This window comes from Mobula birostris, chromosome 22 (genome assembly GCF_030028105.1).
Source record: "Mobula birostris isolate sMobBir1 chromosome 22, sMobBir1.hap1, whole genome shotgun sequence".
Lineage (NCBI taxonomy): Eukaryota > Metazoa > Chordata > Chondrichthyes > Myliobatiformes > Myliobatidae > Mobula > Mobula birostris.
In genome coordinates this window covers 26,550,424-26,573,159 of record NC_092391.1, presented here as the reverse complement: position 1 = coordinate 26,573,159, position 22,736 = coordinate 26,550,424, and the positions used below count along the sequence as shown (strand labels likewise).

At 41.9% G+C, this 22,736-nt stretch overlaps 2 protein-coding genes across 2 annotated transcripts in view; one reads left to right on the top strand and one right to left on the bottom strand.

Annotated features, from left to right (window-relative positions):
- The window catches only part of pmpca (peptidase, mitochondrial processing subunit alpha), a 24,877-nt gene extending 15,753 nt beyond the window's left edge, over window positions 1-9,124 (bottom strand). Inside the window, exons 1-4 of the mRNA XM_072240423.1 lie at window positions 9,027-9,124; window positions 8,721-8,920; window positions 1,209-1,288; window positions 672-754 (exon numbers count right to left, since the gene is read on the bottom strand). Of these exons, the coding sequence (XP_072096524.1) occupies window positions 672-754; window positions 1,209-1,288; window positions 8,721-8,920; window positions 9,027-9,073 (410 nt within the window). The 5' untranslated portion in view covers window positions 9,074-9,124. The remainder of the gene's footprint in view (window positions 1-671; window positions 755-1,208; window positions 1,289-8,720; window positions 8,921-9,026) is intronic.
- Window positions 9,123-22,736, top strand: entr1 (endosome associated trafficking regulator 1). Its single transcript, XM_072240424.1, has 8 exons — window positions 9,123-9,188; window positions 10,921-11,042; window positions 13,156-13,596; window positions 18,011-18,084; window positions 18,743-18,854; window positions 19,213-19,275; window positions 19,441-19,580; window positions 20,300-22,736. Exons 1-8 carry the CDS (start codon window positions 9,167-9,169, stop codon window positions 20,406-20,408), a joined length of 1,083 nt encoding a protein of 360 aa, XP_072096525.1. The 5' UTR covers window positions 9,123-9,166; the 3' UTR covers window positions 20,409-22,736.

Below are 22,736 nucleotides of genomic sequence, written 5' to 3'. Positions count from 1 at the left end.
GCCACTGTAATTTCCTTTACTCCACTGAAATACCGACACATCAGATTTCGGCTTCTCTTTTTCAAACTTCACAGTGAACTCAATCATGTTATGATCACTGCCTCCTAAGGGTTCCTTCACCTCAATCTCTCTAATCACCTCCGGTTCATTACACAATACCCAATCCAGTACAGCCGATCCCCTAGTGGGCTCAACAACAAGTTGTTCTAAAAAGCCATCTCGCAGACATTCTACAAATTCTCTCAAGATCCAGTGCCGACCTGATTTTCCCAATCCACTCGCATGTTAAAATCCCCCACAATTATCATAACACTGCCCTTCTGACAAGCCTTTTCTATTTCCAGTTACTCTGATGGGTGTCAACCCGAGTTCATATATAAACTGGGACGGGTTAATCACTTCTATCACCAATCTCAGTCCTCCCAATAGCTCCACAGACGGGACGTAGCTCAGATCTGATTGACTCTTCCTGTCATACTAAAGGCATCTCAACCAATTACAATGTCTCAGCATTATCTTGAAATGTGATAGGATTGACCCTGGAGTCCACGTGAGCTCAATACCCTACACTGTACGCAGTGACTTGTTGTTTTCCAATCCGAGACACAAATGCACACACACAAAATCAATGAGGTCACAAAACACCAGCAATGGTCTGTGTTTCGTTTCACCTGGAAGACTGACAGTCGCAAATCCCCCCGTGTTTTTCCAGGGTGAGGAGAATTTCATCCTTCGAGCCAAACTGTGCTGTAGACTGAAGACAAAACACACACGGTTACAAGCTTAAAAAACTCCATCTCAGACATTTAACATGAGGTAAACAATACCCAACCTCGCACATCATTCCCACCTTCCTTAATGACATCATTTATTCAGAACCAACTCTCAACAGCACAGGTAGTGAGTGAGATCTGGTTAGAGAGACAAGATATGAAGAAGAAATAATATACTGCAAGCAAAATAGCTACTAATTAGCCTTACTTCCAATTTAAGCTAAATTACCATGGAATGTCCTGGATTAAATTTTGGTCAATGACCGGATCCTGACTCTGACTCACAGCCAGTTTTCATCAACTATTAAGAATTCGCTATTATTGTTTTAAAATTTACTATTCAACCCACTTTGACCATCTCATTATTTTTGTTTCAAAAACTGTGCTCGTGATCAAATTGTTTAAGATTCTTGATAAAATGTGGAAAATACTTACAGAAAATGCCAGCTTTTCCAGAAAGTGGGAAATGCCACTGGGAAATTTCACCTCATGTCTTGACCCAGCATTCACTAAAACTGAAAGATACAATCCTATTAATGGCAGCATCCTCAGCCAACATCTAGGCCACATCCAGGATATCGCACACAGTTCTGGTCGCCCCACGACAGGAAGAATGTTGAGGCTTTGGAGAGGGTGCAGAATAGATTTACCTGGTTTAGAGGGCATGTGCTGTCACGAGAGGCTGGATAAACTTGGGTTGTTTTCTCTGGAGCGGCAGAAGCCGAGGGGAGATCTGATAGAGGTTTATAAGATTATGAGAGGCATAGATAGAGTGCACAGGGAGTATTTGTTTGCCAGGGTTAAAATGTCTAATACCAGAGGTTCAAGGAGGGTGGGAGGGGTAAGTTTTCCACTCAGAGTGGTGGATGCCTGGAATACACTGCCTGGTACGGTGGAAGAGACAAATGCACTGGAGGCTTTTAAGAGACATTTAGATAGGCACATGGATGTGAGGAAGATGGGATACAGACACTGTGTAGGTAGGAGGAATTAGTGTTTGGATGTCTTTGATTTGCTTTTTAGCTGGGTTAGCACAACACTGTTGTCTGAAGGGTCTGGTGCTGTGTTGCACTGTTCTATGTTCTAATCCTGATTTTGAAAAGAAAATGCCTTAGGACACTGGGCAAAGGGCAGATGCTGAGCACCAGTAGAAGAATTGGGGTAAAATGAATGAGATTAACATGAGAGTAATTTTGGGAGAGACCTTGAAATTTTCCTTCTTGATCTCGTTACTGGAGATACAGTGTCACTTGACCCTGGTACTTCAATCTGGTCAACACTTTAATTAACCTGGTCCAACACTATTTACCTTTATTGGGATCTTTCTCCTTCTTACATCTCTCTGAAGGTTTAGGGTTATAGATATGCTAAGGGTTTGTGGGGTGGTGGGGTAATTGCTTATGACTGGTGTTGGGGGTGGATTGAAGGGAATGAGTGATCAGGTTTGTGGGGATGTGAGCCAGTGGTTGGGATTACAGATAGGAGTAGGGTTGGGATGGAAGTGAGGATCTGGAGGAGCGAGAGGGGCTTGGCCAGGCTGGGGTCTGTGGAGTTGTGAAGGTTAGGGGATGCAGACATTCCACCTCTCCTGGAAGTTCCGGGAGCCTCCTGCATATTAATAGTGGCTCCCTGATGCCTGCAAATTATATACAATATCCCGGAAATCAATTTTTTTTGAGAGCGAGAGCGCGCGCCATGGCAGAGTGTTCCAAAAACAGAAAATATAAAACGTACGTCACCCCAGACTACCCTAAGGTGTACCCCTGCCTAATAGGGGTCAAAAATAATGACAGTGTTGCTCGCTGCACTGTTTGCAACGGTGACTTTTCTATTGCCCATGGTGGGTTAAGACTGTAAAAGACATGTTGAGGTGAGTTTAACAGGTGTCATTCGTTCATTAGCATAGCTAACGTTACTTAAACTAGCTGGCTGGCTGCTAAGGAGCTACTCTGTTGCAGGCATCCCATCTCTCCCAGAAGTCTCCCGCAAATTGATGGCGCTAACTCCCTGAAATGAGTTTTTGCAGGGTGGGATGTCTGGGGATGGGGGATGGTGGTAAAAGGCTGGAGGGGAGAGGGGGGCATGGTCTACTTGGGGAGGAGTTGTTCTTGAGCTGTACATCCTCCTGCAGAATGGGGTGGGGTATCCCTTAGGTTGGTCTGCTTGGGCGCAGGGGGTGGTATCTGTAATGGGAGATGTACAGGACTGTTTGTGAGTTCACAAGACTTATCTTCTCTGCTTTGCATAGTTTTTGGTGATCTCTGTAGTATCTGGGTGGACGGGAATCCAATCTGGATTAAATTAAATTAAGAGGGAATGTGTTAGAGCCTTGAGAATAGGATAACTTCATAGATCCAATCAGTATTTTTCGGCCTAGTTATTAAGCTTATACCATTTGCTTTTAGGGCTAGTTCTTAGGCTTCATTTAGATCATTTTGGGAGTAGTTTTGTAATGTTTCAATCCATTTCCTTTGTGCTCTTTTTCTTTGAAGGTCTGGCCAGTTCATGCTGCTAGAAAAGTCTGCTGACAGCTCTGTTCTGGTCTTGTGGCTGCATGTAATTTGGTACTAACCAGAACATCCCTCAAGATTTGACCACTTTTAAAAGCTGACTCCACTGTGCATTGACCCCCCGTGTTCCCCTCCACCCCCCACCGCTTAAATTGTTCAATGTGGGATTTAATTGTCCTGTGGATATTAACCACCATCCCACAGTATCCTGTTATCAATGACAGCTTGTGTGTTCTGTGGTCTGGGATTTGTGAGGCCTTTCGAGAAGTCAAGACTGTGCCCGAATTTCCGTCTACCGTAGCCTGTCAGAGTGCAGTGAGAGGCTAGTTCTGGCCTGTTGGAAGTCCTCGTTCGTGGTGCAAATGTGGTGAAACCGGGTCAGTTGTGATTTGACAATGCCCCTGAAGGTGTGTTTAGGTGGTGGATGCTTGTGTGAAGGAGGGCATGTGTGTGTGTGGTTTTGAAAAATACCTTAGTGGCTAGCTTCTGGCTGCTATTTTCTGGTGCTAGTTTAAATACTGTTGTGTCCAGGAGATCAATTTTCTTCCTACTTGTTGTGGCCTTAACCTTCATGGAGGGGTGATGACTGTTCAGGATTTGAATGAATTCCTTTAATTCAGTCTCAGAATGTGTCCACACCTCCCCAGACATCATCTAGGTATCTGCAGAGGCACAAGGGATTTTAGGGCACTTTGGGTACTCTGCCTCTTCCTACTTTGCGATGTATATGTTGGCATAGGCCAGGGTGAACTTCTTTCCCATCGCCGTGCCTTTGACTTGTAGATTGAATTGAAATACATTCTTAGTCAGACTGAGGTCAAGCAGTTTGGCCAGGGCCTCGTCTGCAGGGAGACTGAAAATCTGGCCGAGTGGTGCCACAACAACAACCTCTCACTCAATGACAGCAAGACCAAGGAGCTGATTATTGACTTCAGGAGAAGGAAACCAGAGGCCTGTGAGTCAGTCCTCATAGGAGGATCAGAGGTGGAGAGGGTCAGCAAATTTAAATTCCTCAGTGTTATTATTTCAGAGTACCTGTCCTGGGCCCAGCACGCAAGTGTAATGAAGAAAGCACAACAGCGCCTCTACTTCCCCAGGAGTTTGCAAAGATTCAGCGTGACAAACTTCTGTAGATACGAGTGGAGAGTATATGGACTGGGTGCATCTCAACATTCATTGTTCGTTTATTTATAATTATCATTTCTTTCTTTTTGTACTTGCAGTTTGTTGTCTTTTGTGCATTGGTTGAACACCCCAGTTGATACGGTCTTTCATTGATTCTGTTACAGTTATTATTCTATTGAGCAAGCCCACATGAGTATTAGTATTATATAAATGGTGAAAGATCACACCATGCTGTTGTGCAGAGGGACCTGGGAGCGCTTGTTCATGAATTACAAAAAGTTGGCTTGCAGGTACAACAGGCTATTCAGAAGGCAAACAAAATGTTGGCCTTTATTGCTAGAGGGATTGAATTCAAGAGCAGGGAGGTCATACTGCAACTGGTACTGGTGAGACCGCACCTGGAGTACTGTGTGCAGTTCTGGTCTCCATACCTGAGGAAGGATATACTGGCTTTGGAGGCAGTGCAGAGGAGGTTCACCAGGTTGATTCCAGGGATGAAGGGGTTAACCTATGAGGAGAGATTGAGTGGCCTGGGACTATACTCTCTGGAATTCAGAAGAATGAGAGGGGATCTTATAGAAACATACAACATTTTGAAAGGGATAGATAAGATAGAAGCAGGAAAGTTGTTTCCATTGGTAGTTGAGACTAGAACTAGGGGACATTGCCTCAAGGTTCAGGGGAGAAGACTTAGGACAGAGATGAGGAGAAACTGTTTTTCCCAGAGACTGGTGAATCTGTGGAATTCTCTGCCCAGGGAAGCAGTTGAGGCTTCTTCGCTAAATATATTTAAGATACATTTAGATAGGTTTTTACACAGTAGGGGAATTAAGGGTTATGGGGAAAAGGCGGGTAGATGGAGCTAAGTTTACGGACAGATCAGCCATGATCTTATTGAATAGCGGGGCAGGCTCAATGGGCCGGATGGCCTACTCCTGCTCCTATTTCCTATGTAAAATTAACCTTAGGTGATGTATGTGCTTTCGATAATAAATTTACTTTGAACTTTGTGCAGGGAGCAAAAACACTAAGACAAGGCAAGAGGAACCTAATCCCAAGACATACAACTGCTCATCTGACTGGCGATGGAGCCTGTGAACAAGGACATGAACATAGGTCAGTTCCTGGAACTATTGTACAGCTGTCTAGCAATAATGATGGTAAGGGGAGAGATTGTGTTGCAGTGGAATTAAACAGATTTGGACAAAATAAAAGTAGCAATTTCAACTCATGCAAGATGGTCCATCCCCAAAGAACACCAAATTGTGGGACAGCTTGCTGACTTAGTGCACAATTTGTGAACTATTTGAGCAAGAATTGCATGGATTTATGTATTGGTGGTTATCTTGTGCATATATAAAGATTAAAAAATCCAAGAAACACCCAGGAACTCCATGATCTCAAGAGGAAGGAAGTGCATTTTGGACAAACGAAGCATCACTGCTATAGGGGAAAGACTGGATAAACCAGGGGTCTTTATGTGCCTATGATTGCTTGTGTGGCATATTTTAAAGACCCAAATGCAGTCAGTAAAATAAAATGAACGATTCCCTCAATGTAAATATCTAGTTGTGGGCTTTAGCATTTGTCAATGCCTGGTAGCTTAGGGGGTAAAATCTCAGCATACCCACTCCTCATGGTGTCTCCGGGCAACTGGCAGAGATCAACAACAGTGTCCAACATAATGCTACAACGAGAGAGGGCATGAGAAAGTGAGAGAAGGGAACTGTAAGTCTGACTTCAACAGTAAAGAAATCACGATAATCTGAGCAACAAGGCACTGAGAAAATCCTAACTTTGTTCAGTAAAATCAAAGTGGATTTATGAAACAGATGTTGTTGTGACAGTTCTGCTCAGTTTTTGAAGTAGCTGATATGGTGGACAAGAGGAAAGAGTAATAACATCCAAGCGTACGATAAATGTTAGCCGCACAGGCAGAATATTTTATCTGAAGCACAAACTCTGTTTTTCATTCCACGTGATCTTGGGTTTTTAGCATTCTTCACTTGTTGGGAGATAAAAAATCTCAGATTACCCTCATATAACCTCTGGGCACGTGACAGTTTAGTGTTTCCAGCACCCATTCTTAATAGGGATCTCTAGTATCAGCAGTTTTTTTATTTAAGGAAAATGGTGCATTCTGTACAAATACTTTTGGAAAAGCACCAGGAGACGATAAACCCGAGTTTGTTGATGATGTACAGCTAAATGTGAAAGCAAGCTACGTGGAAATGCAGAGACTAGGAAGACAGGCAGCTCATAAAGAATATGGTCAATGAAGAACAATGTAAAGAAATGTGAAATCAATCACTCAGCAAAGAAAATACAAAATCTGACTTTTTTTTTAAAAAGCTACAGGTATTTTTTGATCTTTAGATGGACCAATGTGTCCCTGTTATAAATCATAGTGCACTAGTATGGACAGCAAGCAATTAGCAATTCAAAAGGCATCCACTAGAACACAGAGGGCAGCTTGCAGCATTAAACTGTGAAGCAGTTCAATAGTCATAATGAGTAGGTCCTGGCATTAATCTTTTTGCCGGGCACAACTATTTTCCACGTAGTTTGTTTATAACACAAAATCTGATTGGAAAGCGGCCTGTGTAGAATCTGTAAAGGGTTACAGACCAATTAGTATGTGGGTAAAGGAATGGCAGATAAATAATGTTATATAAAAAAGGGGGTTTCACATTAGTATGAAACACAAATAAACAATTCTTTTTAGATGGTGAGAAACTACTAAAAGTTGGTGTTCAAAAGGAATCAAGCCTTGCTGTGATTTTACGAGGTTTGACAAGGGTTGACTGATTTGCATTCTGGGATTGCGAACTTAATATGAATTTAAACCAGAAAATGGAGATACTCAGGCCATATTTGTGGTGAGAATCAGAGTTAATGTTTCAAATCAATGAAGCTTTATCATGTTTTCCCCACAAATCTTGCCTAGCCTGCTTAGAATCCCGAGCATTTTCTACTTTTATTTCAGATTTCTGGTGTCAGTGGTTTTCTGCTTTTTACTATGAATATATGACCACGCAATTAGCGCAGCTGGATGATTCTGGGATGACTGGGTTGTGTTATTGGATGAGACTGACCAACATTTACCTTTACTCAGTGTATTTCAATAGAATAAGAGGTGTTCTCGAAGGGACATGCATGGTCCTCAAGGACTGATAGGATAGGTGCTGAGCATCTAAACTTGGATATACAGCCTCACAATAATGAGCCTACTGGACTTCAGGAGGAGGCAATCAGAGGCCCATGAACCAGTCCTCAGAGGGCCAGAGGTGGAAAGGGTCAGCGATTTTAAATGCCTTGGCGTTATTACTATGGAGGACCCGTCCTGGGCCCAGCAGGCAAGTGCGATTACGAAGAAAGCATGACAGCACCCCTACTTCTTTAGGAGCTTGCGAAGATTTGGCATGACATCCAAAACTTTGACAAACTTGTATTGATGGGCAGTGGAGACTATAGTGACACGATTATGGAAGCACCAATGCCGTTGAATGGAAAATCCTACAAAAAGTATGGATACAGCCCAGTCCATCACGGGTAAACCCTCCCCAGCACTGAGCACATCTACACAAAGCAAAGTTACAGGAAAGCAGCATCCATCATCTGGGACTTCAACGACCCAGGACATACTCTTCTTGCTGCCTCAGGACTCACACTACCTGGTTCAGGAACAGTTAATACCCCTCAACCATCAGGGGATAACTTCATTTGCCCCATCATTGAAATGTTACTTCACTTTCAAGGACTCATGTTCTTGATATTTATTAATATTATTTCTTTGTTTGTATTTGCACAGTTTGTTGTCTTTTGCACACAGGTTCAATACCCAAGTTTGTGGAGTCACTCACTGATTCTACTAATGTTATTATTGAGTATACTCAAAAGAAAATGAACCTCAGGGTTGTCAATGATGACATATTAACATTGATAATAAATTTACTTTGAATTTTAAGCAAGGATGAAGGGAAAGTCTATTCATTCAAGTTGTACATTTTTGGATTGTGTTACCTTACTGAGACATTGACATCATTGAAGCACAAAACAAAGTTATGGATGAAAACAGAAACTAGAAGATACGGACATCAGATTGTAAGGTTGACTTTAGCGAATAAAGTACTCTGGTCTCAAAACAACTACCGTAGATACTTCAGAAACGGGGGAGGGGAGCAGCATATCGAAAACAACATCGCGCCTACAGCACTGTAATAAGGATCAGATAAACTGATTTGTGTGCTTATGATGTGGGTTGAAGAATGAGTATTGGCCAGCACTGAAACTGCTAGCCTCTTGCACTCACCACCAACTGTGCAGAACTGGCCGAACTTGTCCTGCGAGGCCACCCGCAATCCGTTTTCCAGCACCGTGATGCGCGTTTCATGCTTGTCGTGGTCACCAGCCGTGGCGTAGTTCGGTTTGGGGACATTGGGCAACGGCGTGGAGAGCGGGATCCCGGGATATCCGGCGCTGCTGTACCGCCTGCTGCCGGCGAGGCCACACCTGCGGCACAGAGAGCTAAGCGTTACCCTCCGACACGCAACACAAACACAGAGCGTACCAGGAACGAGATCCCGAGGCGCATCCACCGCGTCTCCGTGCTCTTTACCTGCGGAGTTGAGTCCACGACCTCAGCCTCGTCATGCGCGCCGCCATCTTGGCTGCCTGTGAACTTCCGGCCACTTACCCCGACAAGAACGAGATCCGGGTCAACTGGCCCTTGACAACGGCCTGCTGACCGCGGTGAGGATGAGCTCCCGGGGAGAGCGAGGTGAGGTAACCCGCGATCCGATAGAAGGCAGCTGCCGCCTCCCTTCAGTGGAGTTAAGCTGCAGCCGTTTGAATGGTGGCGGGATTGGAATCACCGTAGAGTTGTCTCCGGAGGTTCGAGCCCTTTGCACAGCGATTTTAAACGAGAATAGTGGTCAATCTATTCTTGCCTCTTCATTCTTGTTGACCCACTTTCAACCCCCCCACCCTTGCTTATCTAGAATCAAGTTACCTTTGTCTTAAAATACACAGATATTCTGCATCCACAGTTCCAAATGGTCATAATCCCCGTGAGAATAAAAACTCTGTCTTAAATGAGTGACCCCTTACTGTTTAAACAATCACTCTTGTTGTAGTAATCCTGTTAAAGTTCCAAAGATTAAGTACATTTCAACCAAGTCGTCTCTCACTCTTACAGGTTCCAGTCTCTCATCACAAAACAACCCAGGATACCTGCCCAATAAGCCTTCACTCAACTACTTTCAATGATTTAACATACTTCCTTGTATAAAAACGTCAGTACTGTACACTGTATTCTGTATGTGGTCTCCTTTGTTTTATAGACCAATTCTAGTACAAGAAAAGATCATTTCGGGAAGGACATCCAGACCCTGCTGCATGTTAGATCTCTGCAATTCCTTGATTTTTAGCCACTGCTTTTTATTTCTTTCTGCTAAAATAGAGAGTTTCTTAACTTCCCACATTGTAGTCAATTAGCTAGATATTTGCCCATTGAGTTAACTGGAAGTTCCTGGTTTTCTCAAGAGTGTGTCAGCTTTTTATGCTGAAAATACTGGAAGTACTCTTTTGGTGGAGAGAAACAGTGTTAACAATACAAATCAGTGGTCCTTTATTAGAATGCTTTATATGTCATTCTTCCAAGAAATGTACCTCCAATAACACCTCATCCCATGGGATTCAATCAGTTTTTATACAAATTCCTCAAATGGCTACCAACGTATTGACTCTGATACAAAAATACCACAAGCAACATTTGAGATAATGTTCTTGTTGTTTTGTTCTGGGTATTAGTAGAGGATGAATATTGCCTGAGGAAATGGGACATCTCTGCACCTTGTAATGGTGGTGTAGGTTCTTTGATGTCCATTTGAGAGGCAGATGGTATATCAATGTCCCCCTCATGGTGCAGTATATCCACAGCTCTCTGCTGGGAATGTTGGTTTGAGTTATATACTAAAGCCTTTACAAGTGGGCATAGGAGAAAGTGCAAGTTCAGGTGACTGAAGCTATCAGGAATAATCCTGACTATGAAAACATACAGAGGCCTTTTGGCCTCTCAAAGATCTTCGACATGATCGTGGCTGAGCTTCTATCTCAGCACCATTTTCCTCTCCTAGCCCATGTCTCTTGATTCATTTAATGGCCAGAAATCCATTCTTCTGTGTGGTATCTGGGGAAATGAGGGGCCAGGAAACTGCTTGACCATCAGCCAAGCAATTTTCTGCCCCATCATTTCCCCTGATGCTGTCATAAATATCACTGGACTGCTTAGTTTTGGGGATGGGACAAGCTTTCCAGTCTCCATCAGATGCATCCCAGTATAAGCACTAGTGCAGGAAAACAGGTTGATAATATTTTCCCCTCCCGGGAGTCACAAAAAACAAATTTAGTAATTTGGCATTCCTCTGATCAAGACCAGTTTATTCAGTGTTACTGAACATTAATTGAACTGTGCCATTTAATTCTCTTTTGCTTTTGCCTGCCTCTTCCAGGTGAAAAGGAAAAGGATGATGAAGAAACAAACCCCTTTTCCTTTAAGGAATTTATCAAGATTAAAAGTCGGTCAACAACTAAAGGGGGAGAGGTGAAAAAGCAGACGCACCAACAGCTGAAGGTGTGTACAACTCTTATTCTCATAGCAACAATCTGGATTAGTAGAGAACTTCCACTTTTGGAAAAGATTTACTTGGAATCATAGGATCAGCTCATGCAAGCTTACTCCACCACTTAATAGAGTTTCCCACTCTACCCCTACACCATATATCTTTTGTGTCTAGAAAATCACCTATCTCCTTATTTAACTTACCTCGCTTCTTATTTCAGTTTCTGTAACCTGAGACGAGAACCCTCATTCTAGATCGCAGTCAACGGAAATATTACTTCCCCATATCAGCTTATCAGACCCTGTCAGAATTTTCTAAGTTGATCCCTTTTTGAAGTTCCAGTGAATGCATACAGTGGTTGATTTACTCTCTAATATAGCAGTTCTGGCATCCCTGGAATCGGTCTGATGAATCTTTGCTCCAATCTCTCAAATGGTAAAATGTTATTTACTCTAAGATAAGGAGACCAAAACTCACTGAAGGCCAACATGCTTTCAGAATGAGGTTTAATATCACTGGCATATGTTATGAAATTTTTTTTTAAAAAGTAGTGGGTTAGTGTTCATGGGTTCAATGTCCATTCAGAAATCAAATGACAAAAGGGAAGAAGTTGTTCCTGAATCACTAAGTGTGTGCCTTCAGGCTCCTGTACCTCCTTCCTGCTGGTAGAAAATGTGAACAGGGCATGTCCTTAATGATGGTGTTTTTGAGGCATTGCTCCTTGACCTGGATACTGTGGAGGCTAGTACCCATGATGGAACTGACTAAAATCACAACTTTCTGCAAATTCTTTTGATCCTGTGCAATAATCCCCCCCATACCAGATGGTGACGCAGCCAGTTAGAACGCATCTGTAGAAATTTGTGAGTGTTTTTCGTGACATACCAAATCTCCTCAAAGTCCTAATGAAATATAACTGCTGTTGTGCCTTTTTTGTAGCTGTGTTGATATTTTGGGCCCAGGATAAATCCTCAGAGATGTTGACATCCAGGAACTTGACATTTCTGATCCCTCTGTGAGGACAGGTGTGTGTTCCCTCATCTTACCCTTTCTGAAGTCCACAATCAATTCTTTGGTCTAACTGACATTGAGTGCTAGGTTGTTGCTGCGACACCACTCAACCAGCTGATATATCTCACTCCTGTATGCCTTCTCAGCACCATCTGAAATTCTGCCAACAATAGCTGTTTGTCAGCAAATATATCGATGGCATTTAAACTGTTCCTAGCCACACAGTCACGGGTGTAGCTGTGTGGCTAAGCACACATCCCTGTGGTGCGCCAGTGTTGATTGTCTGCGAGGTGGATATTTACTCTCTTCAACTGCTTGTTGCAATATCATGTTTGTTTCCAGTGACTGAAGTACAAGGACATTCAAATCTCTTTCTACATCAACACTTACCACTCTAATTCCATTTAAATAATACATTTCCTTTCAGTTTTTTTCCCTACCGTAATTTCACAATGAAATATTGTATACTTATCCGCCATGTTTTTGTCCACTTGCTCAATCAGTCTAAAGCTTTGAGATGGTATCAGTTCTTTTAGAGGTTGGTAGCATATGTTAGAAAGGAAGTTTCAGGTCTTGGGGCCTAGGCAGCTGACAGCAAGACCATCGGTGGGAGAATAATGAAAATTGGTAGTTTACAGAACAGCTTTCAAAGGGTTTGGACAAGGAGATTTGAAAGAAAGAAATGAAATGTCATAAATATTTGAAGAAAAATATTTCAAGGGTTATGGGAAAGAGTAAGGGAAAGGAGGAAATTAGATAATTCTCTCAAATAGCTAATGCATGCCAGATAAGTGTTGTGTATGCTGCTGCAGGGCTTGATTCTCATTCACTTTCCTATGATCATTAAAATGACTTTCATTCTGCAATGGCTGTCTTGTTAAACTGAGCTACAAGACCAATCATTCCCCTAGTTTCCTTAAACAATATACACAACTAATTTGTATACTCCTCAGTTGTATATTCTGTTACTTTAATGGCACCATGCATGCAGCCATTCTGTTTCCTAGCAGTTCCACTAACAATGTATTTCTTACCCGTTCGATTTCTACCAACTCCTCCCTCCTCCCACACCCACTGTCCCCTGCCTTTCCTCACACAAACCTTCCACCACAGGACTCCCTCGGAATTGCCTTTGAAGACGATCTGTCCGCAGCCGAAGAATTGAACTTGAAGCTGAGTTTTCCAGAGAGTTACCTCCCAGATCCGATGCCCAACAGTCCTTCACTGGATGAAGAGGACGACGACTGGAGTGAAACGTACCAGCCTGCCGTTATTGAGGCTGCTCATGAGTGTGGTTTCTCTAACTTTCTCCACGAGATGTCCAACACCCCACTTGCACTGAGCCCTGCTGACCTGTTGCATCATGACAGTGCCCAGTATGCACCATCCGAGTGGCAAGTGGACGACGACCAGGAGGAGGAAGAAGAGGATCATTGCAAAGGGAACGCAGCCTCACAAATGGACCCCTCTTGCGATAGCCATGACCCTCCAAAGGATCACTTTGACTTGGTCGGGGAGGTTCTCTATCAAAGTCAGTTACTAAGCAATGAGAAGGTAAGGTCAAATCCTTACAAAATACTGGTTCCCCCAACACCACCCCACCCCCTCACCTTGGGTCTCATTAAAGCACCAATTTAAGAAGGCCGTGAGAGCTTTGGAGAAGTACAGAGGAAATTTGCTAGCAGGTTCCAAGAATGAGGAATACAATTACCTGGATGGATGGGAAAAGCTGGGTGCGCTCTGCTTAGAGCAAAGAAGGCCTTAAAGAAACAATTCACAATACAAAGAAATGGCTGAGTGGAAAAGATTTGAAGTGATGGGTGAGAAGTGTTGAGGGGATGGAAGGGGTTTTTTTTCTTACAGGGAATGGTTAAAGCGTACTGCCAATTAGGGTTAGTAGAACAGATATTCCTTGTTTTGTAGTTAGAGTGTTTCATTCAGTGAAATTTTGTAAATTAAAAGCCATTTCCCATTAGTTTTACTCTGAGTTTTCCATTAGTTTCTAATTGAGTTCTGGAGCTCAAGAATCAAAGACCCGGTTAATTGAGCGATCGGTTATTTAGGGGGGCCACTTATTTGGGATAACCCTTAAAGATCAAAAATCAATCGAGAAAATATCCAGGACGCTCTTTGTTTATTTTGGGACGCTGTGCTGCTTAATTGGGGCAGGAGGTGTTGCCGAACAGTTTCTAACTAGCATCAGTTAAGTGTGTTTGTGTGGCTTTTAGATACTACACTGTGCTTAGAGCGAATAGTTTTTAAATAGCATGAGTTTCCTGTGGTTCTGTTCAAAAAGCACTGACTCTTGTCACTGATACTTGGTGTTCGTCCCAATTTGCCAAAGTTTCAGGGAAGTAGTTGAAAAGGCAAAAAAAGGACAAACTACCATTTAACTGAGTAATAAATTAAGTATTTAAATGAAATACAGAGCAAATCAGAACACTACCAATACTACTACAGTCCTATAAAACTGTGTATTAGTTCCTTATAGTTATTGATGGAGTAATTTATGTTGCCGTGTTCTTTTGATTGACTGTAAATGAACAAAATCAGCTCTGACACCTGGTGCAAATAATGGACTGCCTTCATACAATGATATTGATGATCGCTGTTGTGCCAAGAGTTAAGGACTGTTTGTAGATCCGATAGAAATAAGTCTTGCTGCACACAACACACTTTATTGCAAGTTGCACCAAGTGGTACTTATCTCGGAAGCACGTCTGAGCCTGTTCCAATCGGTCCACAGTGCCAGTCACAACTTCAAGTCCAGTCAAGTAAGTTTATTGTCATTTTGACCATAAGCTGCTTAATTGTACACAGTAAAAACGAAACAACGTTCCTCCAGGACCATGGTGCTACATGAAACAACACAAAACTACACTAGACTATGTGAGACAGCACAAGGCTACACTAGATCATGTAAAACAACATAAAAACTACACTAGACTACAGACCTGCACAGGACTACATAAAGTGCACAAAACAGTGCAGGGCAGTACAATAAATAATAAACAAGACAATAGGCACAGTAGAGGACAGATTACAATATAATAAATAATGTAGATGTCAGTCTAGGCTCTGAGTATTGAGGAGTCTGATGGCTTGGGGGAAGAAACTGTTGCACAGTCTGGTCGTGAGAGCCCGAATGCTTCAGTACCTTTTTCCAGATGGCAGGAGGGAGAAGAGTTTGTGTGAGGAGTGTGTGGGGTCCTTCATAATACTGTTAGCTTTGCGGGTGCAGCGTGTGGTGTAAATGTCTGTAATAGCGGGAAGAGAGACCCTGATGATTTTCTCAACTGACCCCACTATCCACTGCAGGGTCTTTGCAATCCGAGGCGGTGCAATTCCCGAACCAGGCCGTGATGCAGCTGCCCAGGATGCTCTCGATACATCCTCTGTAGAATGCGGTGAGGATGGGGGGTGGGAGATGGACTTTTCTCAGCCTTCCGTGAAAGTAGAGAAACTTAACCTGTGGTGAGCCGATATCCAAGAGACCTCGCCATCAGTGTGCTCATTTTTTTATACCCTGGTCACTTCTCTCCACCCCTACCTGAGTCGATCCTTTGTCCAGTGGACCTATCACGTGACTATTGCCTCGGGCACTACAGGCTCAGGTCTGCAGAGACAGTACTTTGGTCACCTAGCACCCAGGTCACCCTTCCCCCGCACATCACACATTTGATCCCAGCAATTGTTCCTTGTTCTCTCTGGCTAGCATTTTAGGATTCTTACTACAATTGCATCCCCCGAATCTCCAATTGCAGTTCCAGATGATTGTTGATATCTTCACATTTTTAGTTCCTAACTTTTTGAAGTAGTGAAATCTTTTCTGGCATCACCAAGTCTAAATGCTTGAGTCTGCAGTGAGCAATACAGTTCTGAATTATCTTTCTTTCTTTTGAAATCTTCTTATTGTTATATTATACAGGAAAAATAACATGAGTACATTGAAGTAACAACACTTACAATGTCTCAAAAAAGACATTATCTTAAAGATTGAATTATTTTACTGCTTATTTCTCACTTAGTTGGGCCAAAATGTACTGGTGCCTATGTGTCCCAATTAACCAGAATCCACTATACTTCAAGGGTTAATATTTGGGCACTAACATTTATTTTGTCTGCATTTTTAAGGATTGTTCACACTACTGATACTGCAAGTTAACTGACTGGCTGATGTGCACTAAATACTTGATTTTCAATTCTACCTATTATGTCTAGCTTCTATTTACAGCTTGTCATGACTCTCAGAGTCGTCTTTTTGAGTTTCACCGTGGAATAGGCCTTTCCGGCCCACTGAGCTGTGACGCCCAGCAACTCACCAATCTAATCCTCACTTAATCATGGGGCAATTTACAACCACCAATTAACCTACTAACCGGCATGTCTTTGGACTGTGGGAGGAAACCAGAGTACCTGGAGGAAAACTATGCACACGCGGGAAGGAATATGCAAACTTACTTACAGAGGGAACCAGAATTGAACTCTGAACCCCGATGCGCTGAGCTGTAATAGCGTCGCCCTAACTGCTACACTGCTCTGACAAAGGTCTTTCTAAATAAATGCTGATGGATTCAGATAAAAAGCAGAGCGCAGACACACTGACAAAGTCAGAAAATACTTAACAGAGCATTGATGAGCTTTTTGTTACTGCAAGACAAGCTTCATAAGTGAAGAGTCAACGGCATTAGAGTGAAAATTCATAAATTGAATGTTCATCAGTCAATGAACACCTGTAATAGGAATTGGATAAATCTTTCAAAAATATTGCAGGGATAATGAAAGATTAAAGCATTGGGATACACTGGATTGGTTGTAAAAGGGGTAGAGATGTTTCTAGGGGAATTTTAATGTTCATTTAGTGTATTGTATGAATGAATTGAATTGACTTTATTACTTTCGCATATACATGAGGAGTAAAAATCTTTATGTTACATCTCCGTCTAAATGTGCAATGTGCGATATATAGTAATTTATTACAAATAGTATGTACAACAGGACAATCAATATAACATAGAAATACAGTTGCGTCAGCATGAGTTAATCAGTCTGGTCGCCTGGTGGAAGAAGCTGTCCTGGAGTCTGTTGGTCCTGGCTTTTATGCTGCGGTACCGTTTCCCGGATGGTAGCAGCTGCAACAGTTTGTGGTTGGGGTGACTCAGGTCCCCAATGATCCTTTGTGCCCTTTTTACACACCTGTCCTTGTAAATGACCTGAATAGTGGGAAGTTCACATTTGCAGATGCGCTAGCTGTCCGCACCACTCTCTGCAGAGTCCTGCGATTGAGGGAGGTACAGTTCCCATACCAGGCAGTGATGCAGCCAGTCAGGATGCTCTCAATTGTGCCCCTGTAGAAAATTCTTAGGATTTGGGGGCCCACACCAAACTTCTTCAACCATCTGAAGAAGGCGCTGTCGTGCGTTTTTCACCACACAGCCAGTTATGTACAGACCACATGAGATCCTCGGTGATGTTTATGCCAAAAAGCTGTTCACCCTTCCAACCCCAGATCTATTGATGTAAGTAAGGGCCAGCCTGTCTCCATTCCTCCTGTAATCCACAACCAGCTCCTTTGTTTTTGCAACATTGAGGGAAAGGTTGTTTTCTTGACACCACTGTTTAGCTAGAGGATTGGAGACTGAGGATGATGTTCTAGGAGTAGAGGAGACTTTAGGGATATTGAATAGTAAAGGTATCTAGGGATTTCAACTTGAGGTTGAGAACTATAAATTGAAATGTGGCTGGACAAGGAGGTACCGTATCTCAGCAAACAAAATGGAGGATGAATAAACAGGATTGGGTGTGAGTTAGGACACAGGCAGCATACTTCTGGATGAGGTGGGTAGAAGATGCAAAACTTTCCAAGTTTGCACTGAAATGATTGAGTCTGGCAGTAGCAGAGGTGGAGACATCAGCAGAGGTACCAGTAGCTGAAATTTATTGGAAATAATCCTCATTTCTCTTTTAGCTGAAAGAAGAAAATGCTCTTTTACGGAGACAAACTAAAGAAGCAAAGCAACTGGCAAAAAACCACATAAAGAGGTATGAAGCATGTAGTGTAGTAGTTTTGTAAAGATCAAAAGGAAAGGCAGTATGAATAGGAAATGCACTACTACCAGCAACAATCGGCTGTTTCTGTTTTCTTTGTCTTCTCAATTTTATTGAAAAGCTACTTTCCAGCTCTTGAATGAACTCAGTACATATAGTTCAAATCGACATTGTTTACCTGAACAGAGTCAAAATGGTGACAGTTGGCCAGCTTTTCCAGTGAAATTGGGATTTTTTTTGGGCCAATCAACAGTAGCTAGATTCTGGGATCAAATTTTGCATATTTAGCTTCAATTTAACTTCAACACTATTGTATTCCTCTTCCCTTCCTTGAACTGTTACAGATTGGACGGAAGGGCTTGGACACTGACCTTTCACCTCTGCAGCTCAGGTTCAGATTTATCCTTGACCTCATGAGTAAAGCTCTGTAGTGCTTCAGCTGTAAAACAAAAGATATCATAATTAAATCACTAATATCAAGATGATGATTGGTGTTAGAAGACCATGTGCCTCATCAAAGTAGTGAGGAAAAATAGGTGGTGTATGAAAAGGGACATTTTGCATTGCTGTTCTGGAGAATTACAAATAGAGACATTGATGAAACAACTCCTGATATGCTGTAACACTAAACGTTCACTGGCCATTTCCCTAGGACTAGGACATTGGAAGAAGAACTGGACAGAAGGAAAATTAAAGAGGAAAAGGAAGCACGAGCATTAGAAGCAATGGTTCAGCAAGTAGAAGAGAACCTGCAACTGATGACGGTGAGAACAGGTCTCTGCGGGAGAGGGCAGGACCCACTCAACACTGTCCCTGCTAGTACAGTGGAAACCCAGTTGAATTTTCCAGCCTCAGTTGCACTTCTGGTTTCAAAAGCCAGTAGAGAGAATTTATCTCGTTATTGTGGCTGGGAGTTTGGCCTGGACAATGTGGCAGCACGTACTTCCAGCTCAGGGTTGGATGGGGCTCCGATCCTGGATGGAAATTGTAACTATTCCCAGTTCACATTCCCATTCGCTGATGCGTTTTTCAGATTGTTTGTTAAATACATTTGTAAGGGAAAAAACAGCACTGAAGTAAGTGGGTTGGTACCAAGTCTTTGCATTTATTAATTTATTTCAGAAACGGGCGGTGAAAGCGGAGAACACGGTGACTAAGCTGAGGCAAGAACTTACACTTGTACAGGTAGAGTGTTTATTTTATAATTGTCTCTCCTCTTGCTATTTCTCTCTCTCCTCTCCCATTCAACCCTTTTTTTTCTCACTTATCTCTTTCTCCTTGTCACTTCCCATCCCACCTTCACTCTACTCTGTATGTGGATCATGACGTGCCTTTGTTTCATTGTGACAGGCTGAACTACAACAATGCAAGTCTGAAAATGAAAGGCTTCGATCTCAAGATACTGCTGCTCTAATTTCAGCAAAAAATAGTGCCCGACTCGCTTCGGACTATTTAGTGAAGACTGCACATGAAGCTGAGACCTCAGTGAAGTATGCATCTGACAGCTTGCTCTTCCTAAGAAGACAGCAAATGCTTCAGAAAAAAAGAAATATTGGAGACACTGGAGGAAAGGGAAAGATTTGGAGTGAAGGGGATCAGGGATTAGGAAAGAGAAGCACCTTTGTTCATTTTGTATCCTATCCAAAATCTTTTATAACTTTACTAATTTCTCAGACACACATATTTCATCCATTTCTCAACAAAGTGTCTCCTTGAGTTTACTAACTCTTATCATCTCCATCCTCCCATGTTCAGACCACAGGAATATTCTGGAGATGAAATCTTAACTTTGCCATTAAGGAACAAAATCAATCTGGCCCTGAACGCTATAGGTCAAGGTATGCCCAGTTATACAGTTAGGAGAGGCCTTTTTGGCCTCTGACCTCGCCGCACCTAATTATGACTTATTAACTTGAGGAGTGAACAGATTCACCCTAGGCGAGGAGGATCGCATAAAGGCCTTCAACGTGAAGAGATAACCCAGTTTCTCTTCTCCTCCTGATCTGATGAATGTTTCCTGCATTTTCTTAGGCTTTTTTTCAGAATTGGAGTGTTGTGCAGATTCAAATAAAAAATCAATGTTACAAAGACTTTTTCTAAGATTTATATCAATGCAGCTCATAGAAAATCAATATTATTAACAATGTAAAATTTGCCAAGCTTGCACACTGTGCCTTCATATGTCTGTTTTTATCCCTTTTACTTTTAGGCGGATCATGTCTGGAGCAGAAACGTTACGCCTAGCAGCTGATCTACTGAAGTCCATTGACAAAATCTGTGAGCTACCACCTTACTACAAAATGGAAGATCCTAGCTGATGTCGTTAACTTCATTTAGCTCCACCCACTGCAGTATGAACATTACCTGCAAAGTATTTATTAACATGATACTTTGGGCCTGATCGATCTCCACTGCCCATGGTACAGAGTAAAGCTGCAAATGCACGACTCCAGAAAAGGCCTGTTTTATGCTTGAATTGTTCCTGAATGTCTTCTTTTGTTTAGTTGGATCCCATGTGTTCATTTTACCTACAATACCTTATGTGTATCAAATGAAAAGAATGATGTAAACATTTTTTTTATCCACCTACAACATTAGTGAGTAGATTATAAATTCTGTTTATCATCCTCTCAGGAAAAAACTGCCCCCAACACTTTTAAAGTTTGTGTTTTAAATGCAGTTTTTTAAATTATGGAGGTGCAGGCCCCTTGCCCTTCACCTAACTTCTTGCAGTTCACTTTTTCCCTGTTCTTCACTCAATCCACTACCTCATGCAGTGTAGTGTAAACTATGATGATCCTCTTCGTTTAAAGTTTCTCCTACTTTTCAAAAGTTCAGTGTTTGCATTTATCAGAAAGCTCTCAAACATTGATCCCTGGCTGCAGCAGCACCAGTGTACCATTGGTGACTCACCCACTTCAGCTGCCAGTGGCAGTGGTGGAAGGATTAGCCCAGAATAACCTTCACTCCTGCTCTAAACTTAGTGATCCCGGCAGGAACATGGCTGCACAGTCAAATAAAACTATTATAAAGGTGATTATCCAGCATTGTGCAAATACCTTCAACCCCTTGCTGCTAGGCATTTAAAACATTGTCTTAAATTAGTTTACCTGCCTTGATTCCCTATCACTAAATACAGTTACTTCGCAAACATCTCAGTTTTGAGATGTCCAATTGGAGCGCTGTCTTAGGAGCTTTATTAGGGAACAGAAGAATTCTATTGTCAATATGAAGATTGTTTTTTGATTTTAAATCTGAATTACCCTGCTTTCATTTTAAGGTTATACCCATATTCTGGGCTTCCCATTAAAGTAAAAGGATTTTCCTATCCTTCCCATAATAGATAATTTAGATTGCCATTGATTTTCTAAACTGAAAATTTACAAGAATATTCTTTGAAATACGTCTGTGTAACTTAAGACACTTTTAACCCAGCATGCTTGTGGTAAATAAGTGTTTTCATACAAGGAATGACAACAACAATCTTGTATTTGTGTGTGTTTTTGGTATATACTCTAAATCAACCAGATTATTTCAATGAATTGTTATGACTTGATACTTTAACACCAGGGCACCTTGGTGCAGAAACCCACAGTTTAATCCAAATTCTAATTTTAAGGAGTATCTTAGAAGAGGAAAGAGAGAAGTTTAGGGATAGAATTCAGAGCTTTGAGTGTTGACAGTTGAAGTCATACAAGTAAAATTGGGAGCACTCAGGCAACAGGACATAAAGAAAGTTTACAGCAACAATTACACTAAACCAAACAAAGTCAGCTAATTTTACTGATATGGATATCTTAATGATTGAATGGATGTAAGCAAGTTTACAAACATTTTGATTTAGCATCAGAGTGTTGCTTGGAAGAGGATGGAATTGGTGGCTGGTGAACAGTTTGTATTGGGATTTAATACTGCTAGTATTAGATAGGATAAATTTCTGATTATCCAGTGCTAAGTATATGGAGAAGCACACTAACAGTTTAAGTAATAAGACATGGTGAGGTAAATCAAAGTATTATTAGGGTTTGTAGAAACAGAAGTTGTGTTTTCAGATGTTGCTGCTGAAGGGCAACCTCACTGTGAGAAACAAGAGCTTAGAGGAATCTTAAAGGTAATTGCATGAGAGTATGATGGGAAAAGATTGCAAACTCTAGCCACCACAGAATGAATAAGAATGGAACCAGATGAGTTTGGTCTGGTCTAGATGATTGGAAGAGAATTATGCAATTTGTGTTAAGGGCTGCAGACACATCATGGAGGAAGCAGTGGAACATTTTGGAACTTGGATCAGAACTATTTTGGTACTGGGACAGAGTGTAAATGTGTTATTTTGCTGCAAAGATAAAGCATGGATAAAAGATGTTCACATATTCAAGGTGTTTCAAGAGGAAGTGGGGGTGGGGTGAGGTTGAAAGAGTTGTTTACTCTGTGCTCAGGTGATAATAGATATAGCAGGCTTGGGGTGGGGGCCACCTCTGAGAGGGAACTATGAACTATTTGCCTTGTAGTATAGAATTAGAAGATAATGGATTTGTTAGTTCTTCCTTACTAAACTGGGTTTGAAGAAACTATATTTTTAACATTGAGATGTCTATTTAAGTTTTTGTATAATATACTGGAATGATTGAAATAATTTATAACTTGTG

Bases quoted from the DNA above. Each gene is read 5' to 3' on its own strand.
- entr1 (XM_072240424.1), top strand. From the start codon at position 9,167: ATGAGCTCCCGGGGAGAGCGAG. The intron at 9,189-10,920 runs GTGAGGTAACCC...TGCCTCTTCCAG, and splicing joins GAGCTCCCGGGGAGAGCGAG to GTGAAAAGGAAAAGGATGAT. The intron at 19,581-20,299 runs GTATGCATCTGA...TTTTACTTTTAG, and splicing joins GAAGCTGAGACCTCAGTGAA to GCGGATCATGTCTGGAGCAG.